Below are 17260 nucleotides of genomic sequence, written 5' to 3'. Positions count from 1 at the left end.
TGAGGCATTTTGCTTATACGAAAACAGTCATAAAATATGTAAGAAAACACAGAATGTTATTTGCTTCAGTTCATGTAAACTAATCAGGCTGAGTGATGGGAAAGTCTTCCTGTAATTTGGAGTACTACTGAATCCTATGCATGACACAGTGTTCCTCCCCTCATAAACAGCTCGAGCCTTGCATATGTGTCAGTGTAGAAAGATAAGTATTGACTTATTCACAAATTATTTTTTAGGCACTGGATTCCCAGAAATATATTTGTATAACAGCACCTAGAAGCAAATGAATTTGTTGATAATTTAATCGGTTTTTCTTTCATTTTATGGCCTTAAAGACACCTGGATCTTAAAAAATCATGTTTGTCATTTTGAAAAGCAGAACTTTTATTTCAACTCTGATGCTCACTTCCTTACTTATTCTTCTAATACAGATTTTTGACATGGAGTCAGTATGCCCTATTTCATTTCCTTTCAGACTGCCAATTAAGACATTTCTTAATATTTTATCAAACAAACAGGTTCCCTACAAGAGGCTACCTTGTTCTCCTGCTTTTATTATTTATGTATCTTTCCAAAATGAAATATTTTGAATGTTTTACAGGTTTTTTCACACATCAAATATGGATTTTTTAATTCTGTCATTCTGCAGAACAGTAAGGAGAGAAAATAAATGGGATGTTTTATCTGATTGTACCTTGATCAGGTTTTTCTGTGTTCTCAAAAAGAACAGTGTGGAGCTTCACTTGCTCCACAAAAAGCATTTTTAGCTTTGAAAATATTTTAAAGACATCTCAGGAAAGCCAGACCCAACACTAAGAGTGGAGTTCTACTCATCTTAAAAAAAGGCTCATGTTGCTTTACCATGGTCATATCTGGCCATTTAGGATCTCCTGGTATTTAATCTCCATTACATGGATTGGGAAAAACTTATTAGTAGGAGCCAAAATATGGGCAGAATTTCACCCACCATAATACTTCCTATCACTCTCCATCACTGACATGAGTGGGTGATGCAAACTGTCCGTAAGTGTTCTTCTGGGTACATCTTGATATGTGGCAACCTAGGAAATACTGACACTGTGTGTTAGTTAGGTACTAACCATGGTGGGAAAGATGTGTGAGCCTTCACATTAGGGAATTTGCTGTCTTTGAAGTATAAATTGAAACTAATAATGTTAGTGATAAGATCATGGTGGCCATGGAAGTCTAAAGGTTGTGGTAGAGCTTGTGTCTTTTAACAGACAGGGTAGAACAAGCAGACAAGGTTTTGGGCAGACAAGAAAGTAATGTTGCCCTCCTTGTATGATACTTTTGCTATAGGCAGAGGATGTTGCAGATTTGTTCTGAACATTAAGTAATCCAAGAAAACAATAGGATTGTGAAAATCCAAGAATTAGACTTTAATTATTTTCCATCTCCTTTATTATCTCCTCAAATTATACTGCAAAGATCCAGAGCCTAGACCTCTGGGAAAGCTCCTCAATCTCTGGGGAAACGTCTGAGGAAGATGTTCTTCAAAATAATTTACCATTTAGTTTTCTCAATATGGTAGAAGCTAGATATAGCTCTTCTGGCTCCTCTCAGTCCTCCACAGATGCCTTCCATTCATAAAAGGCACCTAACAACAAGTAAACCTTTTTGAAACATTTGAAAGACTTCTCAGTGCTGCAAGATAGCTAGTATTCTCATTATTTAAGATATGTACCCAAACTGATTTCTCTCTTTTGGTGCCTCCGGTGCAAAATAATTACTTTGTCAGAAATAAATCAAGTCTAACTTGTGGGGAAAAAAAATTTGATTCCATCGTGTGTTTCATATTGTACCATTATGAAAATGGTATATTCAAATACTTCAATTGTACTATTAGATGGTGTCATTATGTGGCTTGCTAATTGATAGGTTATTCAAATGAACATTATAATTTTAGACTTCTTAGAAGCATCCATATGAAGAATTTCCAAACTTCAGAGAAGTAAACTTGGTGTTAGGAAGGAAAAACATTTACTGAGAATATTTCCTAATGCATGTCACTGAAAAATCGTTACATAACTGCTGTATGCATTCCAGGACTTGGTGCAGTCTATTTTTAATACCTGGTATGAAAGAACTTCCTGCTACTTTTTCTCTTTGAAGGCTGCTTTGTAGTTCATTAGATCATGTTGTCAGGCCAATTTTTCTGCTATCCTTAAACCTCATTTTTCCTGCTAAAAAAAAGGTGAAACTGTATCAAATGGAAGAAGGTGCTGAGCATAAAATACCATTAAGAGTAAGGTACGTTATGTAAATGTTGCAGTGGTCCCAGAACTAAGCACTGCCAACTCAGGCTTAATATTAAACCTGAAAGGAAATCTAAACATGTTAAGCACATGCACTTTTAAGAAAAGCAAAAAACTTTGTGCCAAGCAACAGCACCTAGCAAGAATTCTCAACTTTGTGTTTATGAAGACAGATTTTTTTTTTTTTAGAGTAGTTTTAATTTCATACTGTTCTCCATGCAGTGTTATCACAGGTCACCATTTTGACCATAATTTATATAATCATGATCATTAACATAAAGCATTTTGCTGAAATGCATTTTGCTTAAATGCAACCAGACTTCTTCAAACATAGGCTATGCAAGATATTTCAGAATATTTTAACTGCACAGAAAGTTTAAAGCATTAGTGTGATTTTGCTGTTAAAATCCTAGACAAACAGAGACTGATAGAGATGAAATGACCAGGGGGACCACCATTTTCACCTCGTCTGACTTCCTGCAAAACAAAGGCCACGGGACTTCCTGAATTAATTTCTTTTCAAGCTAGAACATGTCTTTTAGGCAAACGTACAGTCAAGTGACAGACAATCCATTAGATCTGCTAAAAGAATTTTAGAGTATTAATTTTCTAGACAAAAAAATAATGAATGTACTTGCAAATTAACAGGCAGTTCATTATATATGAGAAAGGACTTCTGTGAATCTCTTACTTTCATCCATAGCAGGGAAATGGAATGATGATTTTAAATGCAACATAGCATTCAGTGGTAATTGCTGCAACCCTTGCCGTGAACCTACTCTTGAAACCTCTGGCAGGGAAGCAGCAGAGCCTTTCAGTCAGATGACTGAAACAGGTCACACCTTCCACTGTCCAACCTGCCGCTGTGACATACATCGCCATTGCCATAAAAGGGGGGCTTCAACATACAGAGCAGCTCCCGAACAGCCTGCCTTTGCAGTTCGGTGTATGAAGGTAAACAGTCGACTATGGGAGATGTGGAGCACCTTTAGGGACTGTTAGGTTATGCTTTCCCTGGGGGTTGTGATGGTAAGCTGCACTAACGAGGGTGTGGGGACGAGGGTACCTGCTCTACTCTGTGTGTTTAATCCATCGGCACATGCGGAGCAGAGCCAGGGTATATAAGAACCCCAGAGCTAACAAAATATTTGGAGTTCCCTTTCTGTTGCTTTGATGTTCTCCCACCAGAAGCAATTCCTTTCCCCGCCTTCCCTCTGCTGTCTCCATAAGGTTTCATCTCTGTAGAATACTTTTTGATCATTTATTTCTGCACTTCTGTAGGTCTTTCAAGTTCTTTTTGTTGCCAAAGAAACTGCTCCAGCCCTCAGTCCCAGTGCTCCCAGTCTCAATCCTAGCACACTCCTCCCTCTCCCTCTTCACATCAGAGCACTCTGGATCATAACCTTTATTTTCAGAGGAAACATCTTCACCCAAAAATGTGAAATCTGACTGAATTCTGCTTATTTCAACAAAGTTAAAGAAATTCATTACAGGTCACTTAAAAATCTTCCACATTTAGGCCAAAGTCATAGAACTGCTCTGCTTAACCTAGTCCAGTGCTTCATAATAACATCTTGTTTTCAGTTGCTTGTAGCTGTTTGGGCTAGTATTTTCCAAGCCAAGCATCTGCCCCAGGTTTAATTTTTGGCAGTTTCCAGCTAAACCACTGTAGTCATTTTCAAGAACAAGGTTAAAAAAATATTTTGCCCATATTAAAAAATAATAATCCGGTTGCTTCATTCGGAAGTGTCGGTATCCCCATTTCTCTACAGAAGGAATTTGAAATGGAACACCATCACTGGTCTAGTTCCATCCATGTACCTTTTGAGCAGCAACTTGGAATTTGGCAGCACCATTGCTGTGGTTTCACAGATGTGCATCCAAATGTAACAAAGTTATAAGACTCCATAAAATCTCAGTTTGCACGTGATCGGTTAAGAATTGTTAGCTTTTGGCAGCTAAATTTTCCGAAGATCAGCCTGTGCTGACGGAGCCTGTTCTGCGTTCGGCTGCTGTATGGCGTGCAGGCACCATGCGCAGCTTTTTCGCAGAGTACGCTCTTTGCCTGAGGCAGTGGGGACCAAGCAGCATTTCTCTGCAATTTCTCCTCCTGCGTTCCTAAAAGATTACTGTCTGTGAGATGAGGGAGGGAGCAGAAAGCGAGAAGCAGAAGGAGGAGACGAAGGCAGTGGATGCCAGGGAGACAACTATTACTGACCGGTGCTAGGACTTCTCCTAGGACAACTAGGACATCACAGACAGAAATCAGTTGTGGAAACAGTTCTTCATGAGTAGGGAAATAAAAAAGATTATACGTATATACATAATGAGATTCTGCTACACAATGGGGAAAGGATATGATACATTAGGTAAGGAGGTTAATAAGCATAATGGAGATAAAGATAAGATGCCAGGGGAAATAATTAAGAAAAAATAAGAGGGTGGATGTGCAAATGAAGGAAAGGAAACTGGGAGATGAAAATCGAGCATGAAGAGTGCAAGAAGGCAGGATCCAGGGAATGGAGGGACGGATGAACAAAGTGTAGAAGAGCAAGAGCTGGGAGTTACATGAAAACAGCACAGAGGAGAAAGAGAAGGTGGGAGCCAGGCAGAAGGAAGATTAGTTAAGAGCATCAAGGCAGAGTAGCAGTGTGAGTGCAGACTGAACTCTAAGCATAGGCTGATTTTTTGAGTCAGACATCAATGCAAATTGTGATTTATCTGTAATGGTATAGGAACAGGAATTGGGTATGGCTAGCATCTATAGCCACACTTTTTTTCTTGTTAGAGAGTTTCTTTATCGAATATGCTGGATCTCTTGAGCCAGAGCTCCAGAGTAAAGGTGACTGCATGTCACTATCTGTTTACTTGTCAGTCTTCCTCTGACTTAATTAACAAACATTTGAAGTGCCTAAAGTGCAATATGCTGCTTTTTTAACCACAGTAAAAAATAATTCTGCAAAATACATTTGAAAATATTTTAAGTAATTTTAAAATTATAGGTAGGGCTGCCAGCAATGCCTCTCGCTGGCAGAGCAAAGCAAGGCCCTGTGCTTAGCTCAATGGCCTTTCACCATGGGTGTTTGTCATCTAAGAGGGCTTGCACCATCACCACAGTAATTAGGCACGCTTCATCACAGGGATGAGCAGCACTGCCTTTGCAATTTTTTTCTCCCACCAGCTAGGAACAACACCACCTGGAGACAGGGGAAGAGAGAGGTGGAGAGGGCTGGGTGCGCTGGGTGGCCTCTGCGTGCCCACGGGCAGAGCAGAAACGGAGGTCACTGGAGCAGGAGCCAGGGAGTGCAGCAGCTGGAGGTGGAGTGGGAGGTGTCCTGCCCCGTGGTACTGCTAGAGCTGCAGAGGCACCAGAGTTACACTCTTCCAGTGATAAAGTAGGGGGAAACGATGATATTTGCCTCTAACACGATGATTTAGCTTGCAAGCTGGAATTTCGTTAACATGAATGGCAAATGCTTCCCCACAACCAGCACGTTTGGTCTGTTATGTTCTCTGTCAGCTGGAAGGCAAGCTTTGCAGAGCTGAGCTGCTTTACTTTCCTTTTGAGAATGAAAGTAGCACTGCTGTCAGAAGATTAAGTTGTTGGTATGTATCAGGTGATAGGAAAAATTACTCTGAAACTGCAAATGGTCTGACATACATTTATTTTTATATACTTGGGAGCTGCAAGTGTTGATTTGCTGTCTATTTATCTGTTTGTCTTAATGATAGCTTAAAAACACAAATTACACTCCTAATAACAACTCCTAGGGGTAAGGCTGCTGCTACTACTTGGTTCCTCCTAAAGATTAAACAGAGCTAAGAGTTGATACATTGACCTATTGCTTCTTGAAGCAGATCTCTGTTCAAATTCTGACCTACGACCCATCTAAAAATGCGTTCAATCTTTTCTTAATTTGTAATAGATACTTGTGTACATTACAAAACCATCTCGCAATTTGGCAAATTAAGTTGTCTGTGGTTAGCTCTGGAATTGCAGAGATATTGCAGTGCACTGAAGCATTGCATAACAAGCTTCCCCAGATTTTGCCTTACTCGAGTGAGTAACAGTTATCCTTATCTCTAGCGAGCATCAGATTCATCCCATTTTTGAGAAAAGAATTAGTATCAAATATACGATGGGCATGTTATGCCTTGTGGCTGCAATGTTTTTTCAATTAACTTCTCTGAATATACCACAATGAAAAGTGTCAGCTTTTTGCCTCAGAGGCCTATAATTAGATTAAATGAATACAGTTAATTATCTACTACCTTCTTTACACAAAACAATATGTTTCTTTAAATTAAAATGCTCGTACAGGAAGGAAATTGTTGTTCACTCCAATATATGCATACAGTGCTGGATTGTGAATACTGTGAATATATCACAGTGTAGCTCAGCTTTTTCTCTGCAGCCCTTATGTTACAGGAGCTAAAACAAATTACATCAGAAAAATCCACAGACATCACACTTTAGAGCATACATGTTGGTGCAAGGAGGTGATATTATTAAAAGTTACAGTGCTCATGAAACAAATACACTTTTCTCTTTCACAATGTTCTCTATAAAATTCCCTTAGAGAGATTAAATACAGCTTTGTTTGTGTACCTACAGTCACACCCTCAAAGACTATGGTATGTCCAGATACAAAGCTGCTTTTTCTAGCAGAGTGTACTTCTCCTTTCAGAAAATTTAAAAAAAATCCGTTCTGTAGGAAGTATTTACAATTAACAGCTTAGTTTCCAGGCCTGCTGGTATTCTAGCTAGTGTGGACTGAAAATCTCTCTGCCTGTTCTCCAGCATTACTAAATATAAGCAAAAGTTCATGACCGATCAATACGCTCCCACACTGGCATGCCTGATTTAGAAGCGCAGATAGATATTCAAATGGTGGTGCATCACCTCGGTGGTAACATATGTGAAGCAGAAAGCACTCTTTTCGGTTTGACAAAATGCATCCAAATGTCCCTATTTCCATCAGAATAGATGTTAATAACTTAAGGCCTAAACATGCGATCCTCCCTCACCAGAAAATTGCAATTAACTTCAGCAGAAGCCCTTATTCCGGCCTGCAGTATACTCTGCATATAAACGCGATGTGTACCCGGGATTGGTCTTGTGTTTCATTAGGGTCAAACCCTGAAAAGCTTTTGAATACTCAGTGTTCCTACAGGGCATCACATTTTATTGTGGTTTGTGCTGTGTGAGTATCTTTTCCTTTAAACGTTCATTAGCTCCGTGTATAAAAGCGTTCGTTAAAATATCATTGTCTTGATAATAATCTTAATATTGAGGAGTGAAGAGGGCTGTGTTGCCATATAAATGCTGCCCCGTTTCCTGCTCTCAGGGTGTAACAGGAGAAAGAAAGACCATCTTGATAGGCACTATCTGCTGAAGGAAAACTTTCAGCAGGAGCTGTGAATTGACTTTAACCTTTTAGTGGCTGCACTGTGAAGCAAAATGTTTCGGGCTTCCTACACAGAATGAAGCTTTTTTTATTTAAAATACTCATAAATACCAGTGGCCCTCCTAATTACTTCTACAAATATCAGAAAGCAGTTACAGAGGAACAAAGAAATGCAACTGGAAACATGGTTCAGTGGTCTTGTACTTCCCTGAAAAGCTGATTATACTTTTGGCTGATTCAGTTTCTTTCAGAGGGAATTTACCCTTTTTGGCAGTTTGAGTTTCAGCAGTGCTGATTGGACTAACGGCAGAAAATGCATCTGGGGCTGAGGAAATTAACTCAGGGTCCTGTGCGTGTCAAACCGAGTTTTGCCAGCGAGCTCTAGGTTTTGTCTTTTAGCCCCTCGGTGTCCCTTGTTTTGTAGGATTCAGAAGCCATTTTAACCCTAGTTTCAAAATAGTGACATTTCATTTACGCTTTTGCAGGTGCCTTGCCCGATTCCCTGCTTTCCCTGTACGACTTATCTTTCAGGATAAGCACTAATGAAAGGTCAAGGTTATTCTGAAGTATCCAACATAGGAGGGGTCTCTTCTTCGTAGTTCCTTAAGATGAACTTCGCACAATTATAACTGATGCCGTGCTGAAAGGTAATCCAAACGTTCTTGGGAAATAGTACAAAATGACAAGCAGCAACCTTTAGCACTGTAAAATGTCCCTGGTGATTTGTACTTAGTGCTTCTTCAAAATGCAAGAAGCCATCTTACCACTCAGTGCCATGGCAGAAGTTAATTTTTTTTCGAGTGGGGCTCTGTAGTTTGGGTCTGCAGAGCACGAGTTGGCACATCTGGCTGTCAGAAATGTGCCGTGTAGTTTACATCCGAAGATCATTTCCTCGCCTCAGTGACACAGAAACCAAGAAGCGTGGAATTTTTTTTCCCCCTTTTTTCGCCTGTCTGTAATTTTCAAATGTAACAAAAGGTCACGAAAAGCTCTGGCTGGGAGATACACCTTGCTTCCCAGTTTTTAAGGAAACCTGGAGACAAACCTGCTTCTTTCTGTCTTCTGCGTGGGCTGCGCTGGGAGGAGATGCTTCTGCATCCCTGAAATCTGGGGGTGGGGGAGGAGAGCCCCGAGCTGCAGCGGGAGCGCCGCCGCCGCAGCCCGGGCAGCGGGCAGCAGCCACAAATATGTGTCATAAACATCCCCCCGGCAAGATGTGGGTCCCTTTTCTGTACTCACTGCGGCCGAGGGGCTGCGAAGGCATCAGGGTTACGCTGAGGAGGCTCCAGTCTCGACTGCGGGGAGAGGGAGGGAGGAAAGGGAGGGAAAAAGAAAAAAAAAAAAAAAAAGGAGGAAAGGGAGGAAAAAAAAAAAAAGGGCGCAGTGCAAGTTGCGAAGAAATGCGGCGGCGGAGGCGAGGAGGGAGGTGGCGGGGGTGGCCGGGGCGCCCGCGGAGCGGCGGCCGGGCGCGGAGCGCTGCGCGGGCCGGCGGCCGCCCCCGGGGCCCCTCGCGGCGGGGGACCGAGGCGAAGCGGCGGCGGAGCCCGCGGAGGAAACTAAATAAATAAAATCAGACTGTTATTTAAGGCGCGTAAATTTAAAAATATTTGGACAGGAAGAGAAAGGGGAGAGGAACCGTAGAAGACAACCTAACGGTTTCGGAGCCGGGCGCCCCCCCCGCCCCCGCCCGCCGGCCCCGCTCCCGGGCGCGCTCCCCGGGGGCCGCCCGACCTGCCCGGCACCTCCGCCGGCCCCGACCCTCCCTCCTCCCCGGGGATCCCGGCAGAGCCCTCCGGGAGCACCGACATTTTGAATGCGTGTGTTGTGGGGCAGGCTTTTCTGAGACTTGGTGAGAAATCTTTCTTTCTTTCTCTCTTTCCTTCTCTCTCCTTTTTTTTTCCCTCTCCCCCGCCCCCCCGCCATGCACAGTATAACAGTCCTCACAAATAAATGCAGAAGCTTTCCTCCCCTCGCTTTTTCGAGGGAATTTCAGCACTTTAGTAAGTAGACAATAACGTATGGTTGCTTCTGGCTGCCCAGTGAATTGCCAGGTACATTTGTGGAAGAGACCCTTTTCTTTCTTTTAAGAGCTAAAGAGTGGTGGGTTTCTACTGTTTTAACTCTTTCTTCATGTGAACAATGCAATGGCATTTCCTACGAAGCTAATTTCTTATCCCACCATGGAATAAAGCATTGATTTCATTCCTCTCCCCACACTGAAAACTGGAAAGAAAGTCTTTTCGTGTCCTTAAATGTGCAGTCATTTATTGCACTGGCGACTGAGCTGAATTCAGCTTCAAATACCTTAGAATTTACGCTCCCCTGTGTAAGTGCACGGCCAGCTTTATGTGCCTGCGTTAGCCGTGCACCTCTCCCCCTCTCTCCCCCGGCATTCACAGACCGGCTATTTCACCCTCTCACGGTACTGCTGCCACAGATTAAACTCTGTTCGTTCCCTGCAGGATCCCTTTAGGATCTGCCCCTTTTTCAAAAGGAATTCAACAGCCCCCGCCGTTGTTCCGAGGATGATTTAGAAACAAAGGTCAAGTGTAACAGCTTTGCTCATCTGTGTAACTGAAATAGGGGAGAGGGCTCTTTCCCCACAGTTGTATTCTCCCGTAGCCTGGTCCGTATGAATCCTGGTACAGCCACATTTTATACTCTGTTTCTTCATATTTGTCTGTGCTTGCTGTATTTGTTTCTATTTATACATCTCATCTCGATACTATATTGTTTACTGCCTGTTCCTGAGCTGCTGCAGGGCAATCTCTGCTCCTGCCTGGGAGACTTACTTTTCAGTTGGTTTATGTCTCAATAAGAGCTCTCAAAAATATTTCGTTCCATCTCATGCGCTGCAGTTTTGCATCTCCGGGTAAACACCATTGTCGACAGTTTCACAAATATGCGAATTTGTAAAACTGGACTTTTTGATGTTGCCAGACTACTAGGGAAAAATCACAAAAGTAATTTCTGAAACCACATCCGATATTAGAATCCTTTTTCGGTATAAAGAATCCCTAATAAAGAGGCTTGCTTTATATTATTTTCCCCTCGCTCAGTAAATGTCAAAACTTCTGCAGGAAAGCTGACCCACAGCACACCCCAGCAGCTAGGCACATTTTATCACCTGCAAACCCTGTAAGGTGCACGTAACCCACCAGCTGATTTATTTCTTTGGTTTCCCAGAGGCTTTTTGTAGTAACTATTAACTTCCTGGGGCAACAGAGAGTAATTTTCCCTTTCAAAGTATCTAACTGGGAATTGCAATTTATAATATTGTTTCCGATAAACGGAGAGGCTCACAGAGAAAATGCAGCAGTAAAAGCAAATAAAAAGTACCTTTAAACCAGACTTAATATCGCCCGTGACTCACCCGCTAACATTACAGGCATGACCGTGGTGTAACACGTCCTGGCTTTAAACGTGAACTTCTGGCATGCAATAAAAGCCGCTATTTCTGACTAGGCGGGACATTTTTCTCGCTAAAGCGGTTGTTTTATCAAGCCACTACTTAAACTTCGGCTTAGCGTAAATTAAATGCTGATGGAGCTCAAAATGGGTCTGGGATGAGTTTTTTTCAGCAGCATAGGCGAAAAATAAGTGAGAAAGATGGATGAATATTACCTTTCGGTGTTCAGCTCTGCTGTAGCAGCGAATGGGAGAAATCCTGGTGGTAGCGCGGATTTCTGCTTTATAAAAAGAGTGCAGGACACTAGTTGTGGAGAAGAAAAAAGCTTGGAGCATCCTCCAGGACATGAGGAAAGGAAGACGGATAGCAATAGAGAGTGGTTTGGGTCCCTTCACCTCGGGGACCTGCGGATTACGTTGCTCGGTTTTAATATTTCAGATGGTTTTAGTGCTCTTTATACCGGGTATTTTGTGGATTATTTCCCCAATCATGCATCCTATGTGCTGTGCTGCTTGGATTAATGATCTCTACATCCCTTGTGAACAAAAAATTGTAACAAAAGCGCGCAAAACTTCATATTTCACAGAGGTTTTTAATCAGAAAACACAGCAGTGTGACAGAGCGTATAGTAAACGGGACAGACAGTTTCAGCAAAGTACTTTTTACTTGAAAACGGTAGTAACTGATTTTGTGGGGCTAAATTTTTTTTTTTGTTGAGAGTTAAAACCTAAACTAATGTACACCCCCTCCTCTTTTATGTGCTATCTTAAGCGCTATTCATTTTGCATTGATTTAAAAGCTTCTATTTTGCGCAATTAAAATTAGGCTATTCAAAATAAAGCACTTTAAACTGCCCATCTGTCCAACAACTAGATCCCGTACGAATGTTAAAAGTTTCATACTAAACTCTTTCCGATACGGTGCTGAGCATCGTTAGCTCCTGTTGTAGCTGGAGAGGTAAATGAATTTGAGTCTGATGAATACTCTCAACTGTATTGCAATGGAAAATTTTCAATGGTTAAATTGTGTTTTAGGTGCAAGCAATAACATAACTTCCCGAATATCAAACGTGCCTCTTCCTAAATGTCACTGTATTCAAATATTCCTGTTTGTGAGATGCACCTATCATTAAAATAGTTTATTTCCAGGCAAAACAGAATAGTTGGTGGAAAGCAAATATTTCTTAAAGAGCACCTAAACTGCACTCAGCTTATGAAGCGACCAGAAAACTTCTTGTATTGCAGCCTTCGTGTCCTCTTGCCTCTGACAATGGTTCTCTGCTGCTTGTTTTGAAACTAGAAAAAACGTTTTGTTCAGTGCACGGTAAACACGAACTACTAAACTGAGCTCTTTAAAACCTCTGGCAATCAAAAAAACACCACTTATACTGTTTCTGGTAACTAAATTCAAAACCAGCTTGGTGAAAGTTTAAGTGCACAAAGGGGAAAAGCATAATCTACATTTAGAAAGTAAGTGACCTACTTCTACAAGCTCTTGTTGGTGTCAAAATGCAGCTATTTCCCAAAGCCTCTAAGCGCCATCCTCTGTCCTCAGGCCAAGCAGCCTTTGACTTCAAGATCTGCCTGAGCAGGGAATTGCAGGTTACCCCTCAAAGGACTGTTTTAATCCAAATCAGGACTTCACACTCTTAAGCCTGACCGAAGAGGGGGGAAGGGGGTGGTGGTGGGGTGTTTGCGTTGAGAGGTGGGAGAAATCACAGTAAGCCATTTCCTTTTCTTAAAAGTCCAGCAACATTAAGCATGTGAATATGTAGCTCTTGTATTAATGACTTAATAAGAATGACCTAAAATAAATTGTAAAACTTGATACTGGAAAACTAGGTGTGAGCGACCAATATATACATGGCTGAGTCTGTGAGTACTTTGCAAAGGGCAGGTGTAAGAAATTGCTGGGAGCGTGGATTTAAAATATTTCCATTATCTCAAAACCCACCTCTAGAATTTCTTGAGACTTACGCTATCAGTTGTTCAAAAAAAAAAAAAAAAAGTAGAAGTAAGGTCGCAACAAACGTTATTAAAAAGGAGGGGGGAAAAAAAGAAGGCTGAAAGCCTTAGTGTCCAAAGGAGAGTACGTCCGAGTCGGATTTAATTCACGGCTGCGGGGAAGAAGCTGCTGTCCTCGAAGAGCTTCACCACGGCGGATCTCTTGTAGAGCTTGGCCAGGTCGTAGGCGGTGGCCCCCCGCTTGTTCTGGTGGCCCACCTTGCACTCCGCGCGCTCCAGCAGGAACTCCACCACCCGCACGTGCCCCTCCCGGGCCGCCAAGTGCAAGGGCAGGTTGCCCTCGTTATCCTCAATGTTAACATCAGCTTTAAACTCCAGCAGAGTCTGCAAAGTGTCCAGAAAACCCTCTCTGGCTACATCATGAATTACAGCGAAGCCAGTACTGTCTTTCAGATTGGGGTTTGCACCGTTAATTAGCAACCTCCTGGCAATTTTGGGGTTCCCGAGTTGCATTACCTATGAAAGAAAGAGAAGAGTTGAATACCGCGGGGGTGTTTGCTTCAGCACTGGGTTTAGATCCTCAATTCTTCTCTCTGGGTTTTGTCACGGCTCAATCCTCATTTAAAACAGACAGAAGAGCCCCACTATAAAACTGAAAATACACCAGAACACCTATTTTTTATGTATTTTTTACTAAACTCGGTGAAATTGTGAAAGATGTTATCATTTCGGTGGTAATAGCTTTCTGTCTCAGAGAGATTAATGTCTGAAATAGGCGGTGTAGAATGGGGATATAACAACTTTTTTTTTTTTTTTAATGTGGGTTATCTCAGTTTCTTAACAGATGAAAATTAAGTATGGTTCGGTTTTATTTGCCTAAAGACACCTTTGCATTACTTTTTAATCTCGTTAAACATCAAATATAGGGTCTCTGAGGAACAGATACTTTACCTCAGCAACAGCAAATGTAGAATGTGTTTTTATAAGCTTTCAGGTGTTTACATTGTCTGTGCATTATCATAAAACAAATATTTGGACTGTACCATAGCTCTGTCTGCTAAGAAAAATAAATGCTAGAAGAAATTTTTCTCCCCAATATTTGTGTTTCGTTATGTCACCCAAAAAGGAGAAGTTAAAAGGAATGTTCCAAAGTTCCAGAAGCTTTCTTCTAAAACCAGTATATTATATTATACTTTCATAATTTCACTTTAAGTAAACTGTGGCTATATTCTGTTGTTAAAAACATCCCTTTTTAAAAAAAAACAACAACAACAATTGGATTTTCTGACTGTTTCTCTCAGGAAAAAAAAAAGCTTCTTTGAATTTTCTCGATTGCGTCATAAAACTATCATAATTAGAACGCAAATCTCTCTTATTTGGGACTTAACAGCTTGCACCGATTTCCCCTAAATTGCTCATTTTTTGTTTGCTCAAAGACTTTCAAAAAATGAACACGGTAATGTATAATCTCCAGCCTATAGGCAATATTTTCCTGTCCTTGTAATTAGTCTCATTGTAAGTGTCAAATTCGAAAAAACTCCCCCTTTTTTATTTCCTTAGAAACATCCACACATTGATTTGAAAATCTTGGTAAAAAAAATTATCTGCATAAACGAGCATTACAGTGCATTAGATTTAGCATAATGTACGAGTTCTACAAGGGATTTGCTGAAAAACTGTCCTGGTGAAAAACATATATTAGGCTTTTTAAGAAAAGCAAGCTATAATAAATATAATTACTGCAGCGTTTGGACTGTAAAGCAGCCCAGTATATTATATCTACAGACAAGAGCAAAAGTGCAGATAAGACAGGCTGGGATTCAGGGAAAGAGATTTCTCTGTGCCCCAAGGCTTCCAGCTCCGCATGTGTCATTTCTTTCACTTCTGACTAGAGATGGAAGCGATGTAAAAGAAAACAAGAGCATTGTGATCTCTCTTTCTTTAGTAAAATCTGGGCATTTTGATCTCTTTTTGAGAGCCCAGGCTGTATTATTTGTGAATTCAAATCATGTATTTTGTTTAAGTGGGAGTTTTCTGTGTTCAGGCTAGGGGACTGAAGGCTTCAGTTAAAGATGCGGGGCGGGGGGGGCGGGGGGGGGGGGAGAAAATCATATAAAAGGTGATGCTATTGGGACGTGGGCTACAACTGTACAGCAAATGCCCTTTATTTTGCAAAGTTTCACTTGGGGGGAGGGAGGCAAGGAAGGAGAAAGCATTAATTGAATAAGTCTGACGAAGAGCATAAGGGCAGGACATGTATTTGAGGCCTGCATAGGTACACTTCATCAGAAATAAAAAGTACAGAGCAAGACAAGCTGAGCAGTTGTTTAATTAAACATAAATGCAGAAGAAAAATATAAATTCATTGGCATTAATATAGAAACATTCTCTCTGTTTTAATTGAGAGAGAGATTATGGAGAGATTATCTCAGTTTTGGAGAGTGCACTGACAGAGCTCTTTCGAGCGTGGTCATGCACCCACAGCACATTTCGGGATGATACATACTGAAAATAAGTCGACAGATTCTCCTGTTTTGATTTTTGTTGTGGTTCATTAACTCAGTTATGATTAGGCAGCGATAAGAAGTATTGTTAGGACACAGATGCGTGTTTAATATAGCTGGATGCTATGTCATTGTGTAAAATATGCCTTAATTCAGGATACGGACAGTTAGCTGCTTTTAGGAAAAAAATTACATTACTGTAGGACAAATCGGTTTTCAGCCCTCGCCCCGAGGATAAACCAGCTAGCTAAATGTTTCCTGCTTTCTTAAAGAAGTTAGTTTGTGTAAGTTTTCAATTTAAATCCTTTCACTCTCTTAAAAGTTGCTGCAAGTGCCTGCACTGCCATGCGATGCCCTATTTAGGTGCTAACAGGACAGAGAGGAGCACACAGATCTCCAGCTTCAGCGAGATTGTCAAAAAAGGGTCATTCCTGCTTTTTTAGCAAGAGGTGCTTATTTTCCAGCTCTAACATTTTGATGTTAAGCCAAAAAGCTGTAAATATCTCGAGTACATTCGCAAGCTATATGCTGTTTAAAAACCCAATTTCAGAAATTACTATCATGGTTTCGGGGAGGGGGGGAGAGGAGCTAACAAACGATTTTTCTAATGTGTGAAATGAAAAAGACCTATAGCTCCACTTCTACATTTCATTGCTTACACCTTAAGTACAAATAACCACACATTTTTTCCTCCGGATTTATAAATCACTTCTTTCACTATTTGGTAGGTATTCTAGCCTTTTCGCCATCATTATCTGATATTATTAAAAGCAAAATCTTTCATCAGCTCCAATAGTGAGCAGTTGGACGAGTTCCAACTGCTGCCTGCACAGCCACACACTTAAAAATTAGGACATAGCACCCTATACGATCAGAAAGGAAATAGCTGGAACCAGTGCCCTGCTAGCCGATCTAAAAAAGCAAATTTTTAAGCCTTAATTATGAATGAAAAAGCAAGTGATTCAGCTGGAACCCTAACTCGTAGGGCTAACTGTTAATGTACATCGAAGGTCCTCGGTTCTGAGCAGCATGCTTCCCAATGAGAAAGGTCATTCCTCACAAACAGCTTATAAAAGAAAAGTACCATCTACAGCAGACCCCAGGACCGAGACAAGTCACGCTTTAAAAGCATATTGCAGGAGGAAAAAAGGAGGAAAAAAAGAGATAAATCCTAAGCTTCAGAGAACAGCACATTTGTGTTTACAGACCTGCTATGAAATCCTGCTCACCTAAGCTGATTTCTTTTCATCTCAGCTCTTTCATTCCTTGCCTCCTCCCCACGAAGTTACAAAATATTAGCAAACTCGTAGCCCGTTTGACATTGAGGGTGATCCCCGATTGAAATCATGGTTTTGACCAGTTTTATTTCAAGTACGTCATTTTAGGGAGTTGGAGCCACTAAAGTTATAAAATATGGCATCCAACGAGTTTGAAAAACCACTCGAATTTCATCCACCAGCCTGTTTAAAACGTTGTCTTTTTTGGAAACCCGGGTCACGTAGGTACCAGTGATGAAATATTTTCTCCCTCTCTGGATACCAACCTGCAGCGCAGTCCTCCCAAATCCATTTTGTGCATTGACGTTTACATTCTTTTGCAACAAATTAGTAAGTTGCTCTAGGTCCCCCTTGGCAGCCGCGGACGCCAGCTCGTTCCCAGAAGGCTCGGCCATTCTTTAGGGTGACTGACGATCGGAAAA

The 17260-nt window shown here is 41.3% G+C and overlaps 1 protein-coding gene across 1 annotated transcript; it reads right to left on the bottom strand.

Moving 5' to 3' along the window:
* Nucleotides 1–13117: 13117 nt before the first annotated feature.
* On the bottom strand, nt 13118–17260 carry CDKN2C (cyclin dependent kinase inhibitor 2C). The gene is made up of 2 exons (XM_050900996.1): nt 17105–17260; nt 13118–13573 (listed from the first exon to the last, which is right to left on the bottom strand). Exons 1-2 carry the CDS (start codon nt 17231–17233, stop codon nt 13199–13201), a joined length of 504 nt encoding a protein of 167 aa, XP_050756953.1. The 5' UTR covers nt 17234–17260; the 3' UTR covers nt 13118–13198.

Source organism: Gymnogyps californianus, chromosome 8 (assembly GCF_018139145.2).
Source record: "Gymnogyps californianus isolate 813 chromosome 8, ASM1813914v2, whole genome shotgun sequence".
NCBI lineage: Eukaryota > Metazoa > Chordata > Aves > Accipitriformes > Cathartidae > Gymnogyps > Gymnogyps californianus.
The sequence above is the reverse complement of the archived record's forward strand: the minus strand, read 5'-3'. Positions and strand labels throughout refer to the sequence as shown.